Source organism: Rhinatrema bivittatum, chromosome 3 (genome assembly GCF_901001135.1).
Source record: "Rhinatrema bivittatum chromosome 3, aRhiBiv1.1, whole genome shotgun sequence".
Lineage (NCBI taxonomy): Eukaryota > Metazoa > Chordata > Amphibia > Gymnophiona > Rhinatrematidae > Rhinatrema > Rhinatrema bivittatum.
In genome coordinates, this window is record NC_042617.1 from 552825270 (window position 1) to 552845725 (window position 20456).

Consider the following 20456-nt stretch of genomic DNA (forward strand, 5'->3'; position numbering starts at 1 on the left):
ATTACATTTTTTAATGTATTACTTTTAGTATTCTCCTGTTCAATAGTCTGAACCATTCTTGAATATCAGGACAAATCCTGTCTAGACTAAGAGTTATGATAAATTACTTCAAAACCTTATTATCAATACTGAAAATATTGTTTGTTTGTGTCTTACTAACATTTAATCAGTGTGGTAAATGCTAGCTCAGTTAATAGGTGAATTATTCAACCATAGTTCCACTAGAAAGATAGTTGATCAGCATTAGTAAAGGTTCACACTCTTTATAAATCATTCAGTTGTGGTTGATTAAGCATGGACTGGCTGTTAAAAGTCAATAGCATGACACTTTCAAAAACTGAGATCTGAAGAAACTCCTGTTTTGGTTTTTTTTCTGTTGGACTCACTTAAGCACCATCTTGCAGTCATACAGTACCTTTTCTTTAGAAATGCATTCTTGAAGCACCAGATGTTGAGCACTGGGGAACTCAGGCAGAAGTGTGCCAGTTTTTGAACTGAGAGAATATTTCCGAGTGAAGCCTCCCTGAAATACATAAAAAAAGACTTATATTAAAAAATATGTATTTATATAGCTCCATCAGTATACCAAGCACTATTGAAGATTTAGAAGATATGTTCATCTTGCAATGAAATGGCTCAAAAAAATCCTTTACAATCTGTGTTTGAACAATAATAGCATAAGTTATTTATCCAAAATCAATTAGTGAGGAGAACAAAAGGAAACTGAATAAGGCCTCTAGGTTCACATATTTAAATTCTCAAATCATTATGATCCATTAACAGCATTACTCTAACTTTGAATTTGAATGAAATGATTGTTGAACTTAATGCGAACAACTAGTCAGCAACTGACTATAAATTGAATGCTTGGTAGGTTTTCACAAATATTATCTATCCTATTTGGAAAATTCTAAGTCTGCTAATCCAAAAATCTTAGCGGATAACAATAAACACACATAATAAAATCAGGAAAATCCAGTCAACAAAATATCTAAAAAGTACAAAACACAAATAAATTAAATATAACAAAAAAATTACAAAGGTAGATTCCAAAACAATAAACCCACAATAAATCTGCAATGAATCTACAAAACCGAAGGCACAGCATCTAGTGCCCAGACCATGCCAGTTCCTAGCCCTCTCTACCTCTTCTGGAGGGGCAGACTACAATCCATCAAAATGTGTACAGTACCTTTGATGTTATATGTGTATTGTATGATCCCTGTCCTATTTCCTCTTGCATTTTACAAACCTGGACAGACTTTTATTGGAGTTTCTTAGGAGGGGAAAATCTCCAAGACTAGCTTTATGTAAACTGAGGTTTTTCAAAGAAAGAAGAGGGGTGAACTTTCCTGATTTGATATAATGCCTTTATTTTGAGTCAAGGTTATCACTGGCTCGAGCAGGATTTGCTTGATCCTTCACCCCCTTGGCTTCATTTTGAACATTCCTTAGTAGCGCCTTTTTCATTATTCTGCTTACCAGTAATCCCACTTCCCAACGGATTGAGACATAATCCTATTTTATGTTCTACCCATTGGGCTTTCGCCTTACTGGAGAAAGAAATTGAACCAAAATGGGACAATCCTTTGTACTGTCCGCTATGGGGCAACCCTGCTTTTAAAACTGGGTGGAAATCCATTCAATGGTCGTAATGGATGTCCCATAATATTTAGTCCCTTCAACACATTTTAAGTGCTGTTTATTTTGTTTTATTTTGAGATCTTTCATTACAGTTCAGTCTTCTGTCATCCTGTTATTTTCCATAGCTCCAATTTAGGAACTGTTTATCTTCCTCAAGGGTTGATCTCTCCTTCCTCTGTACTAAGCCTACAGTTTTGGGTACATTCTTGCAAACGCTGACTAATGGGCATGCAGTCATAGGATTTTATAAAGTGCTCAAGGCTGCCTACAACAAAACTTTTAAAGAGGTGGAAAAGGTATGGGAACATGAAGGTGACTTTGTCAGATCAAGAGTGGAACCTGCAGTCCTTTTAAAGGAAATTAATATTGGTGATTGGGAATATAATCATAGTGATCATGAGGCTCCTGAAGAAGCGGGTTGCGAAACACCGGCAGTTGTAGAGTCTGGATCACCAACGATTGGAATTTATCATTCTGAGTCTTGATCACCGCTTTGAAATTATTTTTAAATGCATATTGAAAATAATACTTAAAAAAATTGAAAGATAGTTGCGAATGATGTAGCAGTCTGGGTGGTACTGTTGTTTTAAAGGACACACAGACAGGCTTGCTGATGCAATATCTAGGACGAGTAAACTACCTTTGGATTTTCCTTGTTTTTGTTTTTTATCTTACTCTCAATGCCATTGTACTGTCTTGTAAGATGTATCTCTTTTACCTTTCTCCTTCCTTTTGATGTACCTAATTGTATGGCAAATCCAAACTTGTTTGTTTGTGTTTGCTCTTGTTGCTATTTACTATTATGTTCTCTTTATAAACCAATAAAACTGATCAAACTTAAAATCAGGCCCTATGTCTGCTAAGCTCAGAGAACTAAATACCCCTAGTCAAAATACCCCTAGTCAAAACTATGGGAATTGGAAACATTGGAAGTGGAGAATATATTTTTCATAAAATAATCTTTGTGCAGGATGCATCAATATGTGATATTTTGGGCTTACCTCCTTGTAATCATTTTTTCTCTCTTTGGTACTGTTGTGCTCATGAATCCCAGCCATAAAGAAAGGCAGCGGTGGTGTCAGCAGCACACAGAGCCGCAAAGAAACAGCGGTGGCAGCAATCAGGGCTGCGAAGATGAGAGGCAGCAGTAGCGGCTCCCAGCCACTGCAAGGGAGCCTGGGACTGGCTTGGCCATGGCAGCGTTGTGAAGGGTGAGTGAGGCTGCCCACGGAGCCCTGCAAGGGGCCGACACAACAGTAACCCTTCCTCTAAGCCCCCCTCCTGAGGGTTTAGGTTTCCTGGGATGAGAGACGTGGAACTGTTTGGGAAGATTTTTATCCAAAATATTGGAGGCCAGTTCCCAGGTATTTTTCCTCCAGATCGTATCCTACCCAGGAAAGGAGATACTCCCATCTCTTTACCACGTCTCCTTATGTCCGGGACCTCTTGTACTTGATACATGGAAAAATCCATGGAAAAATCCATAAATTGCTATTAATTAATAAGCAATAGTAGCTTGTGATTTATCTAATGTTTGGGTACTTGCCAGGTACTTGTGACTTGGATTGGCCACTGTTGGAAACAGGATGCTGGGCTTGATGGACCCTTGGTCTGACCCAGTATGGCAACTTCTTATGTTCTTATGTTCATGGTATCGCTCTCAGAAACAATCTCCTGCAGCTGTGGCATGTTCCAAGTATCAGGAGTTTCAGGCGAGAGATGTGAAAGGAGTTATGAATATTCAAGGATGTGGGTAACCAAAATTGACAGATTACTAGCCCAAGATGTCATAGCACTGTATATGACCTGATGTACCGAGGAGCAAGCCGCATATATGGGACTGTTCAAGATCTGATGCTAGGAGTTAGCAATTGATTATTGATCTGATGCCTGATGGGAGGAGCAATCAGATAGTAGTTAGCAATCTGTTCGGGATCTGTAGTTATTTATGAGAGTAGAGGGTGGATCCTTGGACCAGTGGCAGATGACCACACCCTGGGAGATGATCCCGAGAGGGACCACCGGTCAGGTTCAAGTTAGTAGACAAACACACACTAGTTCATTTATTAGATAGTATACTGAACCACCAGAGATGGCAGTAGTGAGCTGGTAAGCCCGGCTGGGCTGTATTCCCTCAGATACTGGAACAGCAATCCCTGGAGACAGAGCTGAAGAGAGACTGAGATATAGTGAGTAAGCAGGGTATGCAGATGGTAACACTCACACAATGTCCCAATGAAGCCCAGGAGCTGGAAAGTATAGGCCCTGGAGGAGCGAGTACCTGGTTCCAGGGAAAGCTCAGAGAGAAAGATGATAACACTGATGTAGCTGATATAGTTGGTAGTGAAGACTTCCAAGCAGAAGAGCATACGAAGCAAGTCTGGGATCAGGGCCCTCGAGAAGTGAGTACCGGTTCCAGACTGTCACCTGAAAAAAACAAAGAGAGAGCGAGGCCCCCAAGGAGCGGGTACCTCTGGTAAGTCCGAGGAGGCAGAGTAGCTTAGGTAGCGAAACCCAACCCTTGCTGACTCGATGTGTTAGCAAATACTGAGACCTTAAATATCCGTCGCGGGTGACATCATCTTCAGGGGACGCCCCGAGGTACGCGCCAATGCTGGTACTTCAATCGGGGCCGTGTCGCGCGCGCCCCTAGGCCTCCAGGAAACATGGCGGTTGCAGCGTCGAACCGGTCCAGGAACGCTCCTCAGATAGTCGCGGCAGCCAATCTTCCCGCGGATGGAGAGGGAGGCACCAGAGAGGTAAGGAAGGCGGAGAAAGGGCGTCGGGCACCGAAGGACACAACAGGGACCCTGAGTTGAATATGATGGATGCTGAGCCATACCTTTTTCCCTTGTTTAAACTGCGGTGCGGGATGACGGTGAAGGTCAGTGAATTTCTTGGTCTTAAGGCCCGCTTTCTGCAGCATCTGCTGAGTATGGGTCCACAGTTTTTGCAGTTCTTGTGCCGTCAGATGAGCCGCTGGTGAGGGAACTGTTAGAGGAAGAGATAGAGGAGGGAACAGTTGTTTCCCATAAAGGACTTGAAAGGGTGAAGAACTCGTGGTGGTACAAGGATGAGAGTTGTTAGAGAACTCTGCTCAAGGAAGCAGGGCTACCCAGTCATCTTGGCGTGCATTGACATAGGCCCGTAAAAAGCCTTTTAATGTCCAATTGGTTCATTCGGACTGGCCATTCACTTGCGGGTGGTAGTCTGTGGTGAAATCCAATGAAATGTTGAATTTCTTGCATAGTGATTGCCAATATCTTGCGGTAAACTGGGTACCACGGTCTGAGATTATGTGGTTGGGAAGTCCATGGAGTCTCAACACGTGCTGAACAAAGAGTAAGCCAATTCAGGAGCTGTGGGAAGACCAGGCAATGGTGTGAACTGGGCCATTTTAGAGAAATGGTCAACTACAACCCAGATGACCGTATTGCCGTTTGAGAGGGGAAGATCCACAACAAAGTCAGAGAGATGGGTCTAGGTTCCTTGGGGGCTGGCAATGGCTGTAACAGCCCCCAAAGTCATCCTGCCAATTGTTTCTGCAATGTGCACCAATTTTAGCAGGTTTTCATGCAGGGAGCAATACATCAGGCCTTTGTGCCCAATATATTAAACTAATTCAAAAGACCATTTTAAAATGAACTTGGCCCTTCACATGGATGCATTCCCTGCATTATCATTTGTACATTTTTCCCTGCACTAACTGGCCAATAGGACTGGTTAGCAGGGAAAGAAAACTTTCCCCCATCCTGCCACACACAAGCACCAGTGATGCAGCAGGAAGAGGAAAGCAGCCTAACTGCTTCCTGTTGCATCGTTCATCCTCTTCAAAACTGCAGTTTTCCAACCTCTCACACAAGCACTTTAAAGTGCAAGACAACCAGAGGACTGTATGGAAGAGAAGAGATGACACCAGGCTGCTCACCTCATTCTGCTGTTGCGCCAACGCTAGGGGTGGGAGACTTCCGCAAGATGAGCACTGCATCTACAAGTGGGGGGGTTCTGTTGGAATTTGGAGGAGCAGTGTGTGACAGCAAAGATTTAAATGGAAAAAAAGAGTAGTTAGGCATTTGGGGGCCTAGAAGCCAAACAGAATAATACATGATACAAGATGAGGTACTGATGCACACCAAAAAGATGACTTTCAAGAAAATCATATCTGATGACCTCAAAACTGCCACAAGGAGTGATAAGCAGTGGGGAGAGTAAGTCGAACCCTAGAAGGTAGATTTTAAAAGCATTGCTTGGGCAAAAACAGCTACATATGCATGTATGCAGGCCGGGCATGAACTACGGGAATTTTAAGAAGCCGCAAAGTACGGGTGTTCATACCCAAGCGAGCGTCAAATATAAGGGGGTGGAAAAGGAGCGGGCATGGGCGTTCCAGGGCGGGGTGAAGACTTACATGGTTAACTCCAAATTTTAAAAAAGCTGACCATGGCGCGTGTCCATGTGTTATCCACATAACTTTACTGCAGGTCCTGATTAGGAGCAAGTCTAGAGACCTCGAGTTTTAGGGTTTTCAGCACAGTATGAAAGTTTGGGGTCAAGTGTGGGGCTTACAGGATGAGGAACCAGAGGGGTCTTATAAACCTCAATATCAACTGGACAAACTGGTGGACTAATTAGAAATGCTGGGTTTTCCCTCACGTGAGTATGTTTAAAATCCGCCTGTATTTGCACGTAAAAGCCGCTAAAGCCCTAGCGGATATACGCGCAGGACATTTACTCGAGTCACCTTTTAAGATTACGCACAGACATATGCGCGGCGGGGGATTTCTAATGGCATGCGTGTACTTTTGCACACTATATAAAATTGCAGTATATTTCCGCTCGCACGCTCATACGCGCATTTATGGGAGCACGCACATTCATTTTAAAATTACTCAGTAAGGTTTGGGGACTCATAATGGGGCAGATTTTCAAAGGGTTATGCGCGCTGGGCCTATTTTCAAAAGGCCCGGCAGCGCGTGTAAAGCCCCAGGATGCGTGTAAGTCCCGGGGCTTGCAAAAAGGGGCGGGGCCAGAGGCCTTCGCACGGCCGCAGGGCCTGGGATAGCGCGCCGGCAGTCGGCCGGCGTGCACAACTTATTTCAGCCCCATTGGCGAGAGCTCGCTTGAAATACTGTCTCCAGGTCATATCTCTTCAAGAATGTAGATAGGGTAATTGTAGTACGCAGGTGAGCTGTTGAAATGATGCTGTCTGTACCTTATACTCCATTAGGTGGGGTTCATTTCTTCATTTATAAAAACAGTTTCTAAGAGTTTTGTGATTTCTTAACAACTAAGTTTTGCACAATAATTTATCATAAATTCTGTCCCAATCAGAAAAATTTGATTTTTGCCCTTATTAAATTAATTTCTGAAATGATTTTCGGCATAACACTTAAACATTCAGTGCATTAGTGGTCAGCTTTCTGCACATTGAAAAACACTCAAAATCAAATGCTTGCGCATTTCCCTAATTAGGCACTATTTTTCCTAGGACCTTGCTTTTAGCTGTATTGTTACAGTTTTTGATTAGAGATCCTATCGAATCATGCTGAAAGAGAAAGCTAATTGCAATCACTTATTTAAGCCATTCTCTGCCCAAATTATAATTTTGTGATCTTTAGGATTCATATAGAACAATGAATGAAGTGGCATTGTTGCACGGTAGAAATAGAGGCAAGCTAGCATGGAGACATGTCAGAGATAAGCAAGGCATCCTTTTAGGCGTCAATAGGCAAATTAGGCCTGTGACCAGGATGGCAAAAATCGGGGGGGGGGGGGGGGGGGCAGCAGGCTGGCTGCTATTTTGCTGCCTTTTAGTTTTGCTGAATCGCATTCAGCAGCAAACAGGGAGAGGAGGGGGAGGGAGCCTGCAGCAGAGGGAGCCAAGGGGGATCATTTGGGGAGATTATCTGAGTAAAGATCACTGAAGGGTGGGAAGAGATGCTGGGAGATGAGAGGGGTATGTCATATTGGGTGGGATGTTAGAGAGAGGATGCAAGGAGGAGAAGGGGTCAGAGCATGCTAGGGACAACTTCCTCCTTTCCTCCCCAACCACTGCAATTAAAATCCTCCCTCTATTCCCCAGTTCCTGGAACCTCCCTCCCTTCCTTCCTTCCAACTTCTCCCTTCTCTCCAGATCCTGAAACCCACTCCACAAACCTTCCTACTCCCTCCTTTCCTCTTCCTGAATCCAAGAGCCACCCTCTCTCTCCCTCCTCTTCTGCATCCCAGATTTGTAATCCTCCCCCATCCCTAGCCCTCTTTCCTACTCTCATTCCTCTCTCTTTCTCCTCACCCATGCCCGATCCTCCTCTTTTCCTCTTCCCATCCCTGATGTCTCCTCCCTGTACCTTACACCTTCTGCTCCCTGTTGTCCAAACTTGGGGGAGAAGGGGTAATAGGGGCCAACAGCACCGACAGTGCCTAGAGGCACCAAAACCCTAAATCTCTCTCTGCTCTTCAGGACTTATTCCCCTGTTAATGGTTAAGCAGAGTGTTTTGACAGCTGATGATGAGTTAATTTTCAGCTGGTTTTCACTTCTGTCCTTAATCTCAAACAAATGGAGTGTTTAGATTTTTTTTGTATTATTTTTTATTTATAACGATGTGAGACATACATATCCTAGAATAACTGAATTGGAAGAACTCTAAAAAAAAAAAAAAAATAGCTCAAGAATATATCCCAGTGTTCCACATTGCAATTGTTTAACACATTTATCACATATAGAAATGTAAAAACATTATAAAAACACAAGACACCCAACCTGTAAGATCTTTTTTTCCTGTAACCAAGTTTTTTTGGATGTATCATTGTTTTAAAAGTTAATAAAGAAAGAAAAATAAAATAAGGGACAAACCTGAGTGACCTTCTAAATTGCAAACAAAACTTCTCAGAATGAAAACAATTTTTGACATAAGAAAAGTTTATGAACCAGCATATCTTTTTCCATTTGACATTGATTGCATAGTTCATTTTCAGCAATGCCAAACTTACAAGCCTTAACATTATCAATATACCATTGACGCATCAACTTAAAATACATTTCTTGATATTTAGTATCCACAGAAAGTTTAGTACAATGCTCAAAATAGTGCAGAATATCCATATTTGTAACCTCCATTCCCAAACATTCTGACCACAATTGTGCTATTTCCTTCAAAATATCTGGCTTAAGCAAACATAGTTTATACCAACAAGAATACTTATTCATTTTTATCCCCACAAAGCAAAGAACCTTCTCCAAAGAATTAGGATGGAATAGTCACATTAATGACCAATGTAGCTGCAGAAGATAGTGCCTCGCTTATAAATATGCAAGAGAATGGGAATTAGGCAAATCAAATTGTTGTTGCAATTGCTCAAAAGAAAAATATAGTCATGTGCTGTACAATTAAGTGGAGCAATATCAAATATTCTTTATGACTGCCCATCTTTGAAGGTTCTATTCTGAAGTCCAGGAAGGAAATCTAGGTGATGAACTAATGGTAAAAATCAATAAATAGATGGTAAAGCACCCCACCATTTGCACCACTGCCCCAAGTTCCCCCTGCGCACACCGAGCCTATGTTGAATAGGCTTGGCGGCACGCGCAAGGCCCTGGACGCGCGTAAGTCCCGGGGCTTTGCTAGGGGGGCGTGTCAGGGGCTGCACGAGGTTCGGGGGCATTCTGGGGGGTGTGTTGGGAGCATGGTGCCGGCCCGGGGGCGTGGCCGAGGCCTCCGGAACAGCCCCCGGGTTGGGTGATGGCGCGCCAGCAGCTCACCAGCGCATACGAGTTACGCCTGCCTCGGGCAGGCGTAACTTTTCAAACAAAGGTGGGGGGGGGTTAGATAGGGCTGGGGGGGTGGGTTAGGTAGGGGAAGGGAGGGGAGGGGAAGGTGCGGGGGGTGGAAGCAAAGTTCCCTCCGAGGCCGCTCCGATTTTGGAGCAGCCTCGGAGGGAACGGAGGCAGGCTGCGCTGCTCGGCACACACAGGCTGCCGATTTTGCGCAACCTTGCGCGCGCCAACTCCGTATTTTAAAAGAATCGCGCGGCTACACTCATATCTATTAAAATCCAGCGTACTCTTGTTTGCGCCGGTTGCGTGAACAAAAGTACGAGTCGGCGTACTTTTTAAAAATCTGCCCCATAGTGCCAAGCCACCAGTATGGCTCTGAATAAATAGCATTGCTTTAACATCTAAGGAATATTGGAATTAGCAAATTGCAACATTGCATCATTGGTCCACTTCAAAACTGCAGTCTTCCAACCTCTCATACAAGCACTTTAAAGATCATAGTTGGTGATTCGATCATTAGGAATATAGATAGCTGGGTGGCTGGTGGGCATGAGGATCGCCTAGTAACATGCCTACCTGGTGCAAAGGTGGCGGACCTCACGCGTCACCTAGATAGGATTTTAGACAGTGCTGGGGAGGAGCCGGCTGTCGTGGTACATGTGGGCACCAACGACATAGGAAAATGTGGGAGGGAGGTTCTGGAAGCCAGATTTAGGCTCTTAGGTAGAAAGCTTAAATCCAGAACCTCCAGGGTAGCATTCTCTGAAATGCTCCCTGTTCCACGCACAGGTCACCAGAGGCAGGCAGAGCTCCGGAGTCTCAATATGTGGATGAGACAATGGTGCAAGGAAGAGGGATTCAGTTTTGTTAGGAACTGGGGAACCTTTTGGGGAAGAGGGAGTCTCTTCCGAAGAGATGGGCTCCACCTTAACCAGGGTGGAACCAGACTGCTGGCGCTAACCTTTAAAAAGGAGATAGAGCAGCTTTTAAACTAGAACAAAGGGGAAAGCCGTCAGTCGCTCAGCAGTGCATGGTTCGGAGAGAGGTATCTTCAAAGAATACTAATGATGAATTAGAATTAGGGCATCCCGACAGTGAGGTTCCAATAATTAGAAAAATAGTCCAAGTGCCTGTAACTAAAACTCACCTGAGCTAAAAAATTCTAACTTATCCCTATCAATTAAAAAGCAGAATGAAAATACAAACAAAAAACAAACTTTGAAATGTTTATATGCTAATGCCAGAAGTCTAAGAAGTAAGATGGGAGAATTAGAATGTATAGCAGTGAATGATGACATAGACTTAATTGGCATCTCAGAGACATGGTGGAAAGAGGATAACCAATGGGACAGTGCTATACCGGGGTACAAATTATATCGCAATAACAGAGAGGAGCACTCGGGAGGAGGTGTGGCGCTTTATGTCCGGGATGGCATAGAGTCCAACAGGATAAACATCCTGCATGAGACTAAATACAAATTGAATCTTTATGGGTAGAAATCCCTTGTGTGTCGGGGAAGACTATAGTGATAGGGGTATACTACTGTCCACCTGGTCAAGATGGTGAGACGGACAGTGAAATGCTAAGAGAAATTAGGGAAGCTAACCAAATTGGTAGGGCAGTAATAATGGGAGACTTCAATTACCCTCCCGATGCAGCCCTAGGCGAAACACGGGACCGTGTCGGGGGACGCCGTAAAGCTACTTGCGATTTAAATCAGTGGAGCTGCCTAATGAATTAATAAAAACCCATTTCACTTTTGGAAGTCCGTTTTGAGTCCTTTGTCAGGATTATCAATTTACCTGCACTTCTTGTACTATGTGAGACTTCAATTACCCCAATATTGACTGGGTAAATGTATCATCGGGACATGCTAGAGAGATAACGTTCCTGGATGGAATAAATGATAGCTTTATGGAGCAATTGGTTCAGTAACCAACGAGAGAGGGAACAATTTTAGATCTAATTCTCAGTGGAGCACAGGACTTGGTGAGAGAGGTAATGGTGGTAAAGCCGCTTGGCAATAGTGATCATAATATGATCAAATTTGATTTAATGACTGGAAGAGGAACAGTGTGCAAATCCAAGGCTCTCGTGCTAAACTTTCAAAAGGGAAACTTTGATAAAATGAGAAAAATTGTTAGAAAAAAACTGAAAGGAGCAGCTACAAAAGTAAAAAATGTCCAAGAGGCGTGGTCATTGTTAAAAAATACCATTCTAGAAGCACAGTCCAGGTGTATTCCGCACATTAAGAAAGGTGGAAAGAAGGCAAAACGATTACCGACATGGTTAAAAGGGGAGGTGAAAGAAGCTATTTTAGCCAAAAGATCTTCATTCAAAAATTGGAAGAAGGATCCAACAGAAGAAAATAAGATAAAGCAAAAACATTGGCAAGTTAAATGTAAGACATTGATAAGACAGGCTAAGAGAGAATTTGAAAAGAAGTTGGCTGTAGAGGCAAAAACTCACAGTAAAAACTTTTTTAAATATATCCGAAGCAGAAAGCCTGTGAGGGAGTCAGTTGGACCGTTAGATGATAGAGGGGTTAAAGGGGCACTTAGAGAAGATAAGGCCATCGCGGAAAGATTAAATGATTTCTTTGCTTCGGTGTTTACTGAAGAGGATGTTGGGGAGGTACCCGTAATGGAGAAGGTTTTCATGGGTAATGATTCAGAACGACTGAATCAAATCACGGTGAACCTAGAAGATGTGGTAGGCCTGATTAACAAACTGAAGAGTAGTAAATCACCTGGACCGGATGGTATACACCCCAGAGTTCTGAAGGAACTAAAAAATGAAATTTCAGACCTATTAGTAAAAATTTGTAACCTAACATTAAAATCATCCATTGTACCTGAAGACTGGAGGATAGCAAATGTAACCCCAATATTTAAAAAGGGCTCCAGGGGTGATCCGGGAAACTACAGACCGGTTAGCCTGACTTCAGTGCCAGGAAAAATAGTGAAAAGTGTTCTAAACATCAAAATCACAGAACATATAGAAAGACATGGTTTAATGGAACAAAGTCAGCATGGCTTTACCCAGGGCAAGTCTTGCCTCACAAATCTGCTTCACTTTTTTGAAGGAGTTAATAAACAAGTGGATAAAGGTGAACCGGTAGATATAGTATACTTGGATTTTCAGAAGGCGTTTGACAAAGTTCCTCATGAGAGGCTTCTAGGAAAAGTAAAAAGTCATGGGATAGGTGGCGATGTCCTTTTGTGGATTGCAAACTGGCTAAAAGACAGGAAACAGAGAGTAGGATTAAATGGACAATTTTCTCAGTGGAAGGGAATGGGCAGTGGAGTGCCTCAGGGATCTGTATTGGGACCCTTACTTTTCAATATATTTATAAATGATCTGGAAAGAAATACAACGAGTGAGAATCAAATTTGCAGATGATACAAAATTGTTCAGAGTAGTTAAATCACAAGCAGATTGTGATAAATTGCAGGAAGACCTTGTGAGACTGGAAAATTGGGCATCCAAATGGCAGATGAAATTTAATGTGGATAAGTGCAAGGTGATGCATATAGGGAAAAATAACCCATGCTATAATTACACAATGTTGGGTTCCATATTACGTGCTACAACACAAGAAAAAGATCTAGGCATCATAGTGGATAACACATTAAAATCATCAGTTCAGTGTGCTGCGGCAGTCAAAAAAGCAACAGAATGTTGGGAATTATTAGAAAGGGAATGGTGAATAAAACGGAAAATGCCTCTGTATCGCTCCATGGTGAGACCGCACCTTGAATACTGTGTACAATTCTGGTCGCCGCATCTCAAAAAAGATATAATTGCGATGGAGAAAGTACAGAGAAGGGCTACCAAAATGATAAGGGGAATGGAACAGCTCCCCTATGAGGAAAGACTAGAGGTTAGGACTTTTCAGCTTGGAGAAGAGACGACTGAGGGGGGATATGATAGAGATGTTTAAAATCATGAGAGGTCTAGAACGGGTAGATGTGAATCGGTTATTTACTCTTTCGGATAGTAGAAAGACTAGGGGGCACTCCATGAAGTTAGCATGGGGCACATTTAAAACTAAATCGGAGAATGTTCTTTTTTACTCAACGTACAATTAAACTCTGGAATTTGTTGCCAGAGGATGTGGTTAGTGCAGTTAGCATAGCTGTGTTTAAAAAAGGATTGGATAAGTTCTTGGAGGAGAAGTCCATTACCTGCTATTAAGTTCACTTAGAGAATAGCAATGGTAACATGGAATAGACTTAGTTTTTGGGTACTTGCCAGGTTCTTATGGCCTGGATTGGCCACTGTTGGAAACAGGATGCTGGGCTTGATGGACCCTTGGTCTGACCCAGTATGGCATTTTCTTATGTTCTTATGACAACCAGAGGACTGTATGGAAGAGAAGAGATGACACAGGCTGTTTACCTCAACTTAACTGTTTATCCAAGATAGAAACCAATATCTTAACGTCAACACTGATCAAAGAAATTGGGCAATAAAAGCCTGGATCTAAATGTCTTTTTTTTTCACGGAAATATAGTAATCAAAGAATCATTAGAACCAGAACAAAATCTGCTGTGAGCAAAACAATATTGATACATCTGCAACAAAAGCTGTGAAACAAACTCGGACTGTATCTTATAAAACTCTGAGCCCAGATTGTTTAAACTAGATGCTTTGCCCAATTTCAAAGTTCTAATAGTATAGTCTACCTCCATTTTAGAAATGGGTTTATTTAGAAATTGTTGTATGATAGAAATTTGTGGCAATTGTCCCTTACAGACATCATCAGACCCTGTTCGATCAGCATATAAATCAGAATAATAATCAAGCAATTCATTAGTCAACTAAGGCCAGGATTCATCATTCCGTGCGGAATGATAAAGCCTGCGCTAAAGGGGATGGGGTGAAGGAGGGGGTGGGCGGGCGATAGCCTGCAGCCGATCGCACCACAGCGGTGTGATTTCGCCTGCCATGGTGCAACAGCTGCAGGCTATCGCAGGCATAGTGCCACCGTAAAAGGTGGTGCTATTCCCCACGCTACTGCCACCACCAACTCCTCCCTAACTCCGCCCCAACTCTTCCCCTCCCCCAAATTTTAATGTTACCGCCGCGAAAAGGCCCTTTTCGTGTGCGATAAGGGCCCTAACGCACGCGATAAGTGTTTAGAAAATAACCTCCTAAGAGAGATGGGCAGATATAATCCCCTGCTTATTTTTCAAGGCTAAAATAAAATGTTACATCTTGGCACTACATACCAAATTAGTCAACAATCTGCTGGCCTTATTACCACATCAAAAGTGCTTACTTCGAAACCACTGAGTTGATTTCACAGCTCTCTGATGTAGCAATTGGTTCAGAGTGCTACACAGGTCAGGGATCTGAGACTTGGTCTCTGCTAATAAATTTCCTATATGCATTGAGTTTAGCTTAGTCAGCTGTTGATTCAGATGCAAAATCTTGGCATCTCTTGCCTTACTTTTCCTAGCTGTGCAAGCAATGATTTCACCTCTCATGACAGAACTATGTTTACAAGCAAATAAATAAAATGTGAAAAGTGAATAAAATAGTATTGGAGGTATATTACTATCTGCCTGACCAGAATGAACAGAAGACAATGAAATGCTAACAGAAATTATGGAAGTTAAGAAAATTAGGAAAAAAATAATAATAGATGATTTCAATTACCCCTCAAGTCTACTAAAACTACTATAATTACTTCAAAATTGTATCTGCAAGACTCCTACTAGGGACAAGGAAATTCAAATCCTTCACCCCATCGCTGATAGCCCTGCACTGGCTTCCTGTACAATCCAGAATTCACTATAAAGTGTTATCCTTAATTTTTATCATCAACAATATTGATCCATGCTTATTAGGAGTGACACTTCAACACTATACACCAAAGAGAGACCTAAGATCACAAAACAAAGGTCTTCTAATGGTACCCTCCACGCGGAACACACCCCTAACGCACATAAGAGCCTGAATGTTTGCAATAGGGGGTCCCAAGCTGTGAAACTCACTCCCAGAGCCATTACGTCAGATAGAAAGAGATCCAAGCGTGAACTCAAAACATGGCTCTTTAGAAATGCATACGATTTAACGTAAACTACTATCATGCTGACAATTGCACTGACAGTACCAGAGATAATGCTAGTCGAACAAGCAATCTATAATGAATGACATAAAAATATTACTAGTGGAATTAGAATTTGTATTCTCTTTTGTGAAGACCCAGAAAGTATTAATTTGATCAAGATTATATAGGAGCTACTGTGATATCCTAGAATATGTATGACTATGAACTAGAATATGTATTCACTGTGGTGTTGAATTAGAATGTGATCCTTAACACAAAGCATACGATCACTGACCATGAATTTGAATGGAACGATGGTATATAAAACACCAACATAAATAAATAAATAAAGTATTGACAGGGTAAAATGTCACATTAGGTAGAGTTCCTAGATGAAATACATGAATGATAAGAATCAACATGAATGATAAGAATCAACATGAAGAGGAGCTATTTTAGACCTAATCCCTAGTGAAACACATGTAAGAGGTAATGGTTTTGGGCTACTTGTCAACAGTGATCATAACATGATCAACTTTCACTTGATAACTGGACGGAGGATACTAAGGAAATCTATTGTGACAGCAATTCATTTTCAAAAAGGTGACAATGATAAAATGAGGGGAATTGTAAAAAACTGAAAGGCGCAGCTGCAAAGGTTAAAAGGTGAATTGTAAAAGAATGGTGATTGCCAAAACCAGGAGATAGGCGCACAAATCAGGCTGGTGCGCAACAAGCTGATTTTAAAAGTTGCCAGAGTATGCACGTACTTGTCACTATGCGCACAAACGAAAAGTTCCAAAAAAGGGGCTGGAAATAGGCACGATCTGGGCAGGGCATGAGTGTTCTTGGATTTCACATTGAAATTTAGGCATAAATACTTACACACACAGGAACGCACTGGGGTCCCCTACCATGTAACTTTACTTTTGCTAAGGATGAGATGCAGGTATTAAAATAAGGACAAACAGACAAATCAGCGGGGATTTTAAGGGTCTCGGCTAACAGGGTGAAGGGAGGCTATTAAACTAAGTGGGGCTGGAAGTCCTATTCCTTATCTGGACAAACTGGAGAACTGGTAAAACTGGTAATGGCGTTGGCCATGTGTCTTTTAAAATTCCCCACTTACGCAGTAGAAACGGCATTTGCATTCATAGGCTTGTGTCCACTTACTTAAAACTGCGTGCACATGTGCAAGCAGTCATACTATTTTATAAAAGTAACCATCTAAGAATTTACTTCAGGCATGGACATTGTTTAAAAATATCACCTTGGAAGCCCAGGTAGAAGGACGGTCAAACAACTGTATTCATGGTTAAAAGGTGAGGTGAAAGAGGCTATAATAGCTAAAATAATATCTTTCAAAAAATGGAAAAGGGATCCGAATATAAAACAGGAAACAGCATAAGCAAGCTAGATGCAAAACATTGATAAGGAAGGCAGTGTGAAAATTTGAAACAAAGCTTGCTCTGGAAGCAAAAACACAAAATAAAAACTTTATCAGGTACGTTTAAAGTTAAAAGCCTGCAAGGGAGTCAGTTAGACCCTCCATTACTTCAGGTACAAGCTTAGGGAGTTATTTTCCAAATCGCGATAGGCCCTTTCCGTGGCGGCAAGATTTAAATTAGAGGGAGGGGAGGAATCGGGGCGGAGTTAGGAAGGAAATTATGGTAATCAGCGGCGGCACCAATGCCGGCAATAATCTTTCGAACATTATCGCCGGCAGTAGCGCAGGGAATCGCACCACCTTATACGGTGGCGCTATGCCCGCGATAGCCTGCAGCCAGGCGCACTGTGGCAGGCGAAACCGCACCGCCGTGGTGCGGCTGGATGCAGGCTATCGCCCGTCTGCCCCCTGCTTCGCCCCTGCCCCCCACCCCCCTATAGCACAGGGTTCATCATTCCGCATGGAATGATGAATCCTGGCCTTAGATTGTAAGCCCATCAGGGACATGGAAATACCTATAGTAACTGAAAGTAATCCGCTTTCAAGTGGTTGAGGAGTAATATGAAATAAATAAATTAGATGACTGAGGTAAAAGAGGCACTAAGGAAAAAAGGTTGAAACTATTAAAAAGAACAAAATTACAAAACATATAGATAGACATAATTTAATGGCACAAAGCCAACATGGATTTAGCCAAGGGAAGTCTTGTCTTATTAATCTGCTAATTTTTTTGAAGGCGTGAATAAACATGTGGACTGTTTGCTTTCTTGGCTGCTGCAACAGCCAAGAAAAGAGGAGTTCAACATATTATCCACCATGATGCCTAGATCCTTTTCCTAGATGGTGACTCCCAGTCAGCTATAATTTGGTTACTGTTTCCTATGTGCATCACCTTCATTTATCCACATTAAATGCCAAATACCATTTGGATGCCCAGTCTCCCAGTCTTGCAAGGTCCTCTTGCAATTTCTCACAATCCAGGCCCAGAGCCCAGACCTCAAAGCTTGTCCATCGCCCTCTTCTTTCTTCTTTAACTGACGCTATCCGCTGGGATCCCGCTGGAGTTAATTAACTCCGGCTCATTCACCACAGTGGACGGCACCATTTTAATGTACAGCCTCCAGGCTGGGTCGTAATGTCGAGTCTGGGTCCGGGCTCCAGCCTAGGCCATGGGCCAGGTCCTGGCATTGGGCCTGGGTTCAGGCTGAGGCTCTGGCATTGCAGCACTGGGTCAAGGCCCAGATGTCAGGACATAGTGTTGGGCCTGGGTCTTGGCTGAGGTGCCAGCATTGCACTTGAGCATAGGCTATGGCCCCTGCTTTGGGCCTTGGTCTATGCCCTAGGCGAGGTCCCGATCTCGGGCCTAGTAGGCCCAATGCATTTATTTAAAACAAATAATGAATATGTTTTTTTTCATTTGGGAGGGCCCTGGTTCATTTTGGAGTCCCTTGAATGAAATGAATCAGCCTTATTCATTGTATTTTGTACATTTTTTTAAATGAATGTACATCCCGAGGCCTAGATTTGTCAATAGGCACACTAGGCCTGTGCCTAGGGCAGAAGAAATTTGGCAGAGGTGCAGCAGGCTGGCTGAAGATTTGCTGCCTTTCAGTTGTGCTGAATCTCACTCAGGAGAGAAAAGACCTAACCTTCCTGATCCAGTGCCTCTCCTCCAGGCAGCATGCAGGGGACAGGAGAGCCTGCAGCAGACAGAGCAAAAGGGGATCATTTGGGCAAGATTAGGAGGACTAAGTAGAGATCTTTGGAGGGTGTTCCGACTGTCGCTGCCCAATGTCTTCACTCCGCCCTCTTTACCTATGTGGCGACTCCCTCCGGGGTTGAGGGATGGCTGGCTGCCGTGGCGTCTCCCTGCCGACTCCCTCCGGCGTCCCCGGACCGGCTCGACCTGCAAATCTGCCATGTTGCCTGAAGCCTAGGGCGCGCACGCGCTCCGATTGAAGTACCAGCAAGGGCGCGAACCTCAGGGGCGTCCCCCTGAGATGACGTCATCCGCTTCCGATATTTAAAGGTCTCTGTTATCGCTAGAGTTAGCAAGGAATGGAATGGAATCGGATTTGTTCTAGCTACTCTGCCTCCTCGGACTTACCAGAGGTACCCCTCTTAGCAGGGGCCTAACATGATCCCAAGGTAAGCCTCGCATTACTATTTCTATCCTAATGGATACAACAGTGCATTTTCTTTCCTGCAGAACTTTTACCCTGTTTGACTCAATGCCCTCTTTTATATATAGTGCCACCCTTCCACCAATTTGATCCGTCCTACCATTGCAATATAATTTGTACCCTGTTTTGACAGTGTCCCATTGGTTATCCTCCTTCCATCAGGTCTCTATTTACTCTCTTAAAGTTTAGTACTGGCCATTTATATTATTTTACTTCTCCGAGTGCTTTTGATTTGCCATTTTTTCCTTTCAAAAATAAATTCTAAGTTGATTATATGAAGCTGGGTGGTATTTTCCTTATTTTATCTTGCCCTGAGCAGCATCTTTACAAAGTAGTAAAGATTTAACTGACCTCACATTTTTTTTTTTATCATTAATCATTACTTTCTTTTTAGAAGCTAAGAACAAGTAATATGCATTTATTCTATTATATGCCTTTGTTATCAACAAAATCAAATTCAGATAAAGAGGAAAAGAGAAGAAAATGTGATTTTTTTTTTCAGTTCTGTATTGACTTAAAAATTACCTTGTGTAAAAAACACTCAGTCTTTCTGCCTTCTAACAACTGGCTGTCAATATCAGATTTCTTCTAAATTGATAAAAAAGAAGCAATCACTGTTCCTTTATGATGCAATTGCCCATTAAATATATTAAAAGCTTGGATGAGAAGAAACATAAGCTTTTTTTTTTCATAAACAAAATCCCCACTCTATGCTCTATCAGTTCTACTAGGTCAGTGCTAATGGATTTACATTATTGTACCTGCAGGTCCAGGTGATATACTTTTACCCAGTGCAGCATGTCCTTTTAGTAATATACCATCTGTTTCTAATGACCAGTTAAGATTAAGATAATGAAGGCAATATTATCTGCTTAATTAGCCCTGCAGTCTCTAATGGCTGACTAATTAGTTCAGATTAAAAAAAAACAAAACTCTGCAAACTCTTTCCTCTTGCAAAATAACTTGAAGGCATTGTTAACCAACAGAAATCACCAGTGGCGCTTTTGCTTCCAATAATTATTTTACTTTACACAGCTTCTGTATAATTTTCATAATTCTGCCTGTAAAGTGTATGGATTTTCTAGGAGAGCAGATAATAATGACACATAATAGCACTCTGGAATCAACAAAATCCCTGTTTCCTGATCTGTTTGGTTATTTTGAACCTGGATGACATTTTGTGGGAGCATTCAGTGAGTTTACCATGGGACCTACAACCACCTACTGCAGTGCTTCTCAACTTTTCATGACTACTGTAGCCCTTTAACGAGCACAAGATGTCTTGCTACCCTCCGGTTCACAAAAGTTCAGAGTGTATGGAAATAAACATGAATACAATAAGTTTACT

General features: G+C 42.4%; 1 protein-coding gene across 2 annotated transcripts in view; it reads right to left on the minus strand.

Annotated features, from left to right (window-relative positions):
* RFX6 (regulatory factor X6) overlaps positions 1 to 20456 on the minus strand; it is a 277346-nt gene that overhangs the window by 160217 nt on the left and 96673 nt on the right. For both annotated transcript variants that reach the window (XM_029596443.1, XM_029596442.1), the window contains exon 7: positions 416 to 523. In XM_029596443.1, coding sequence (XP_029452303.1) covers positions 416 to 523 — 108 coding nt within the window. The remainder of the gene's footprint in view (positions 1 to 415; positions 524 to 20456) is intronic.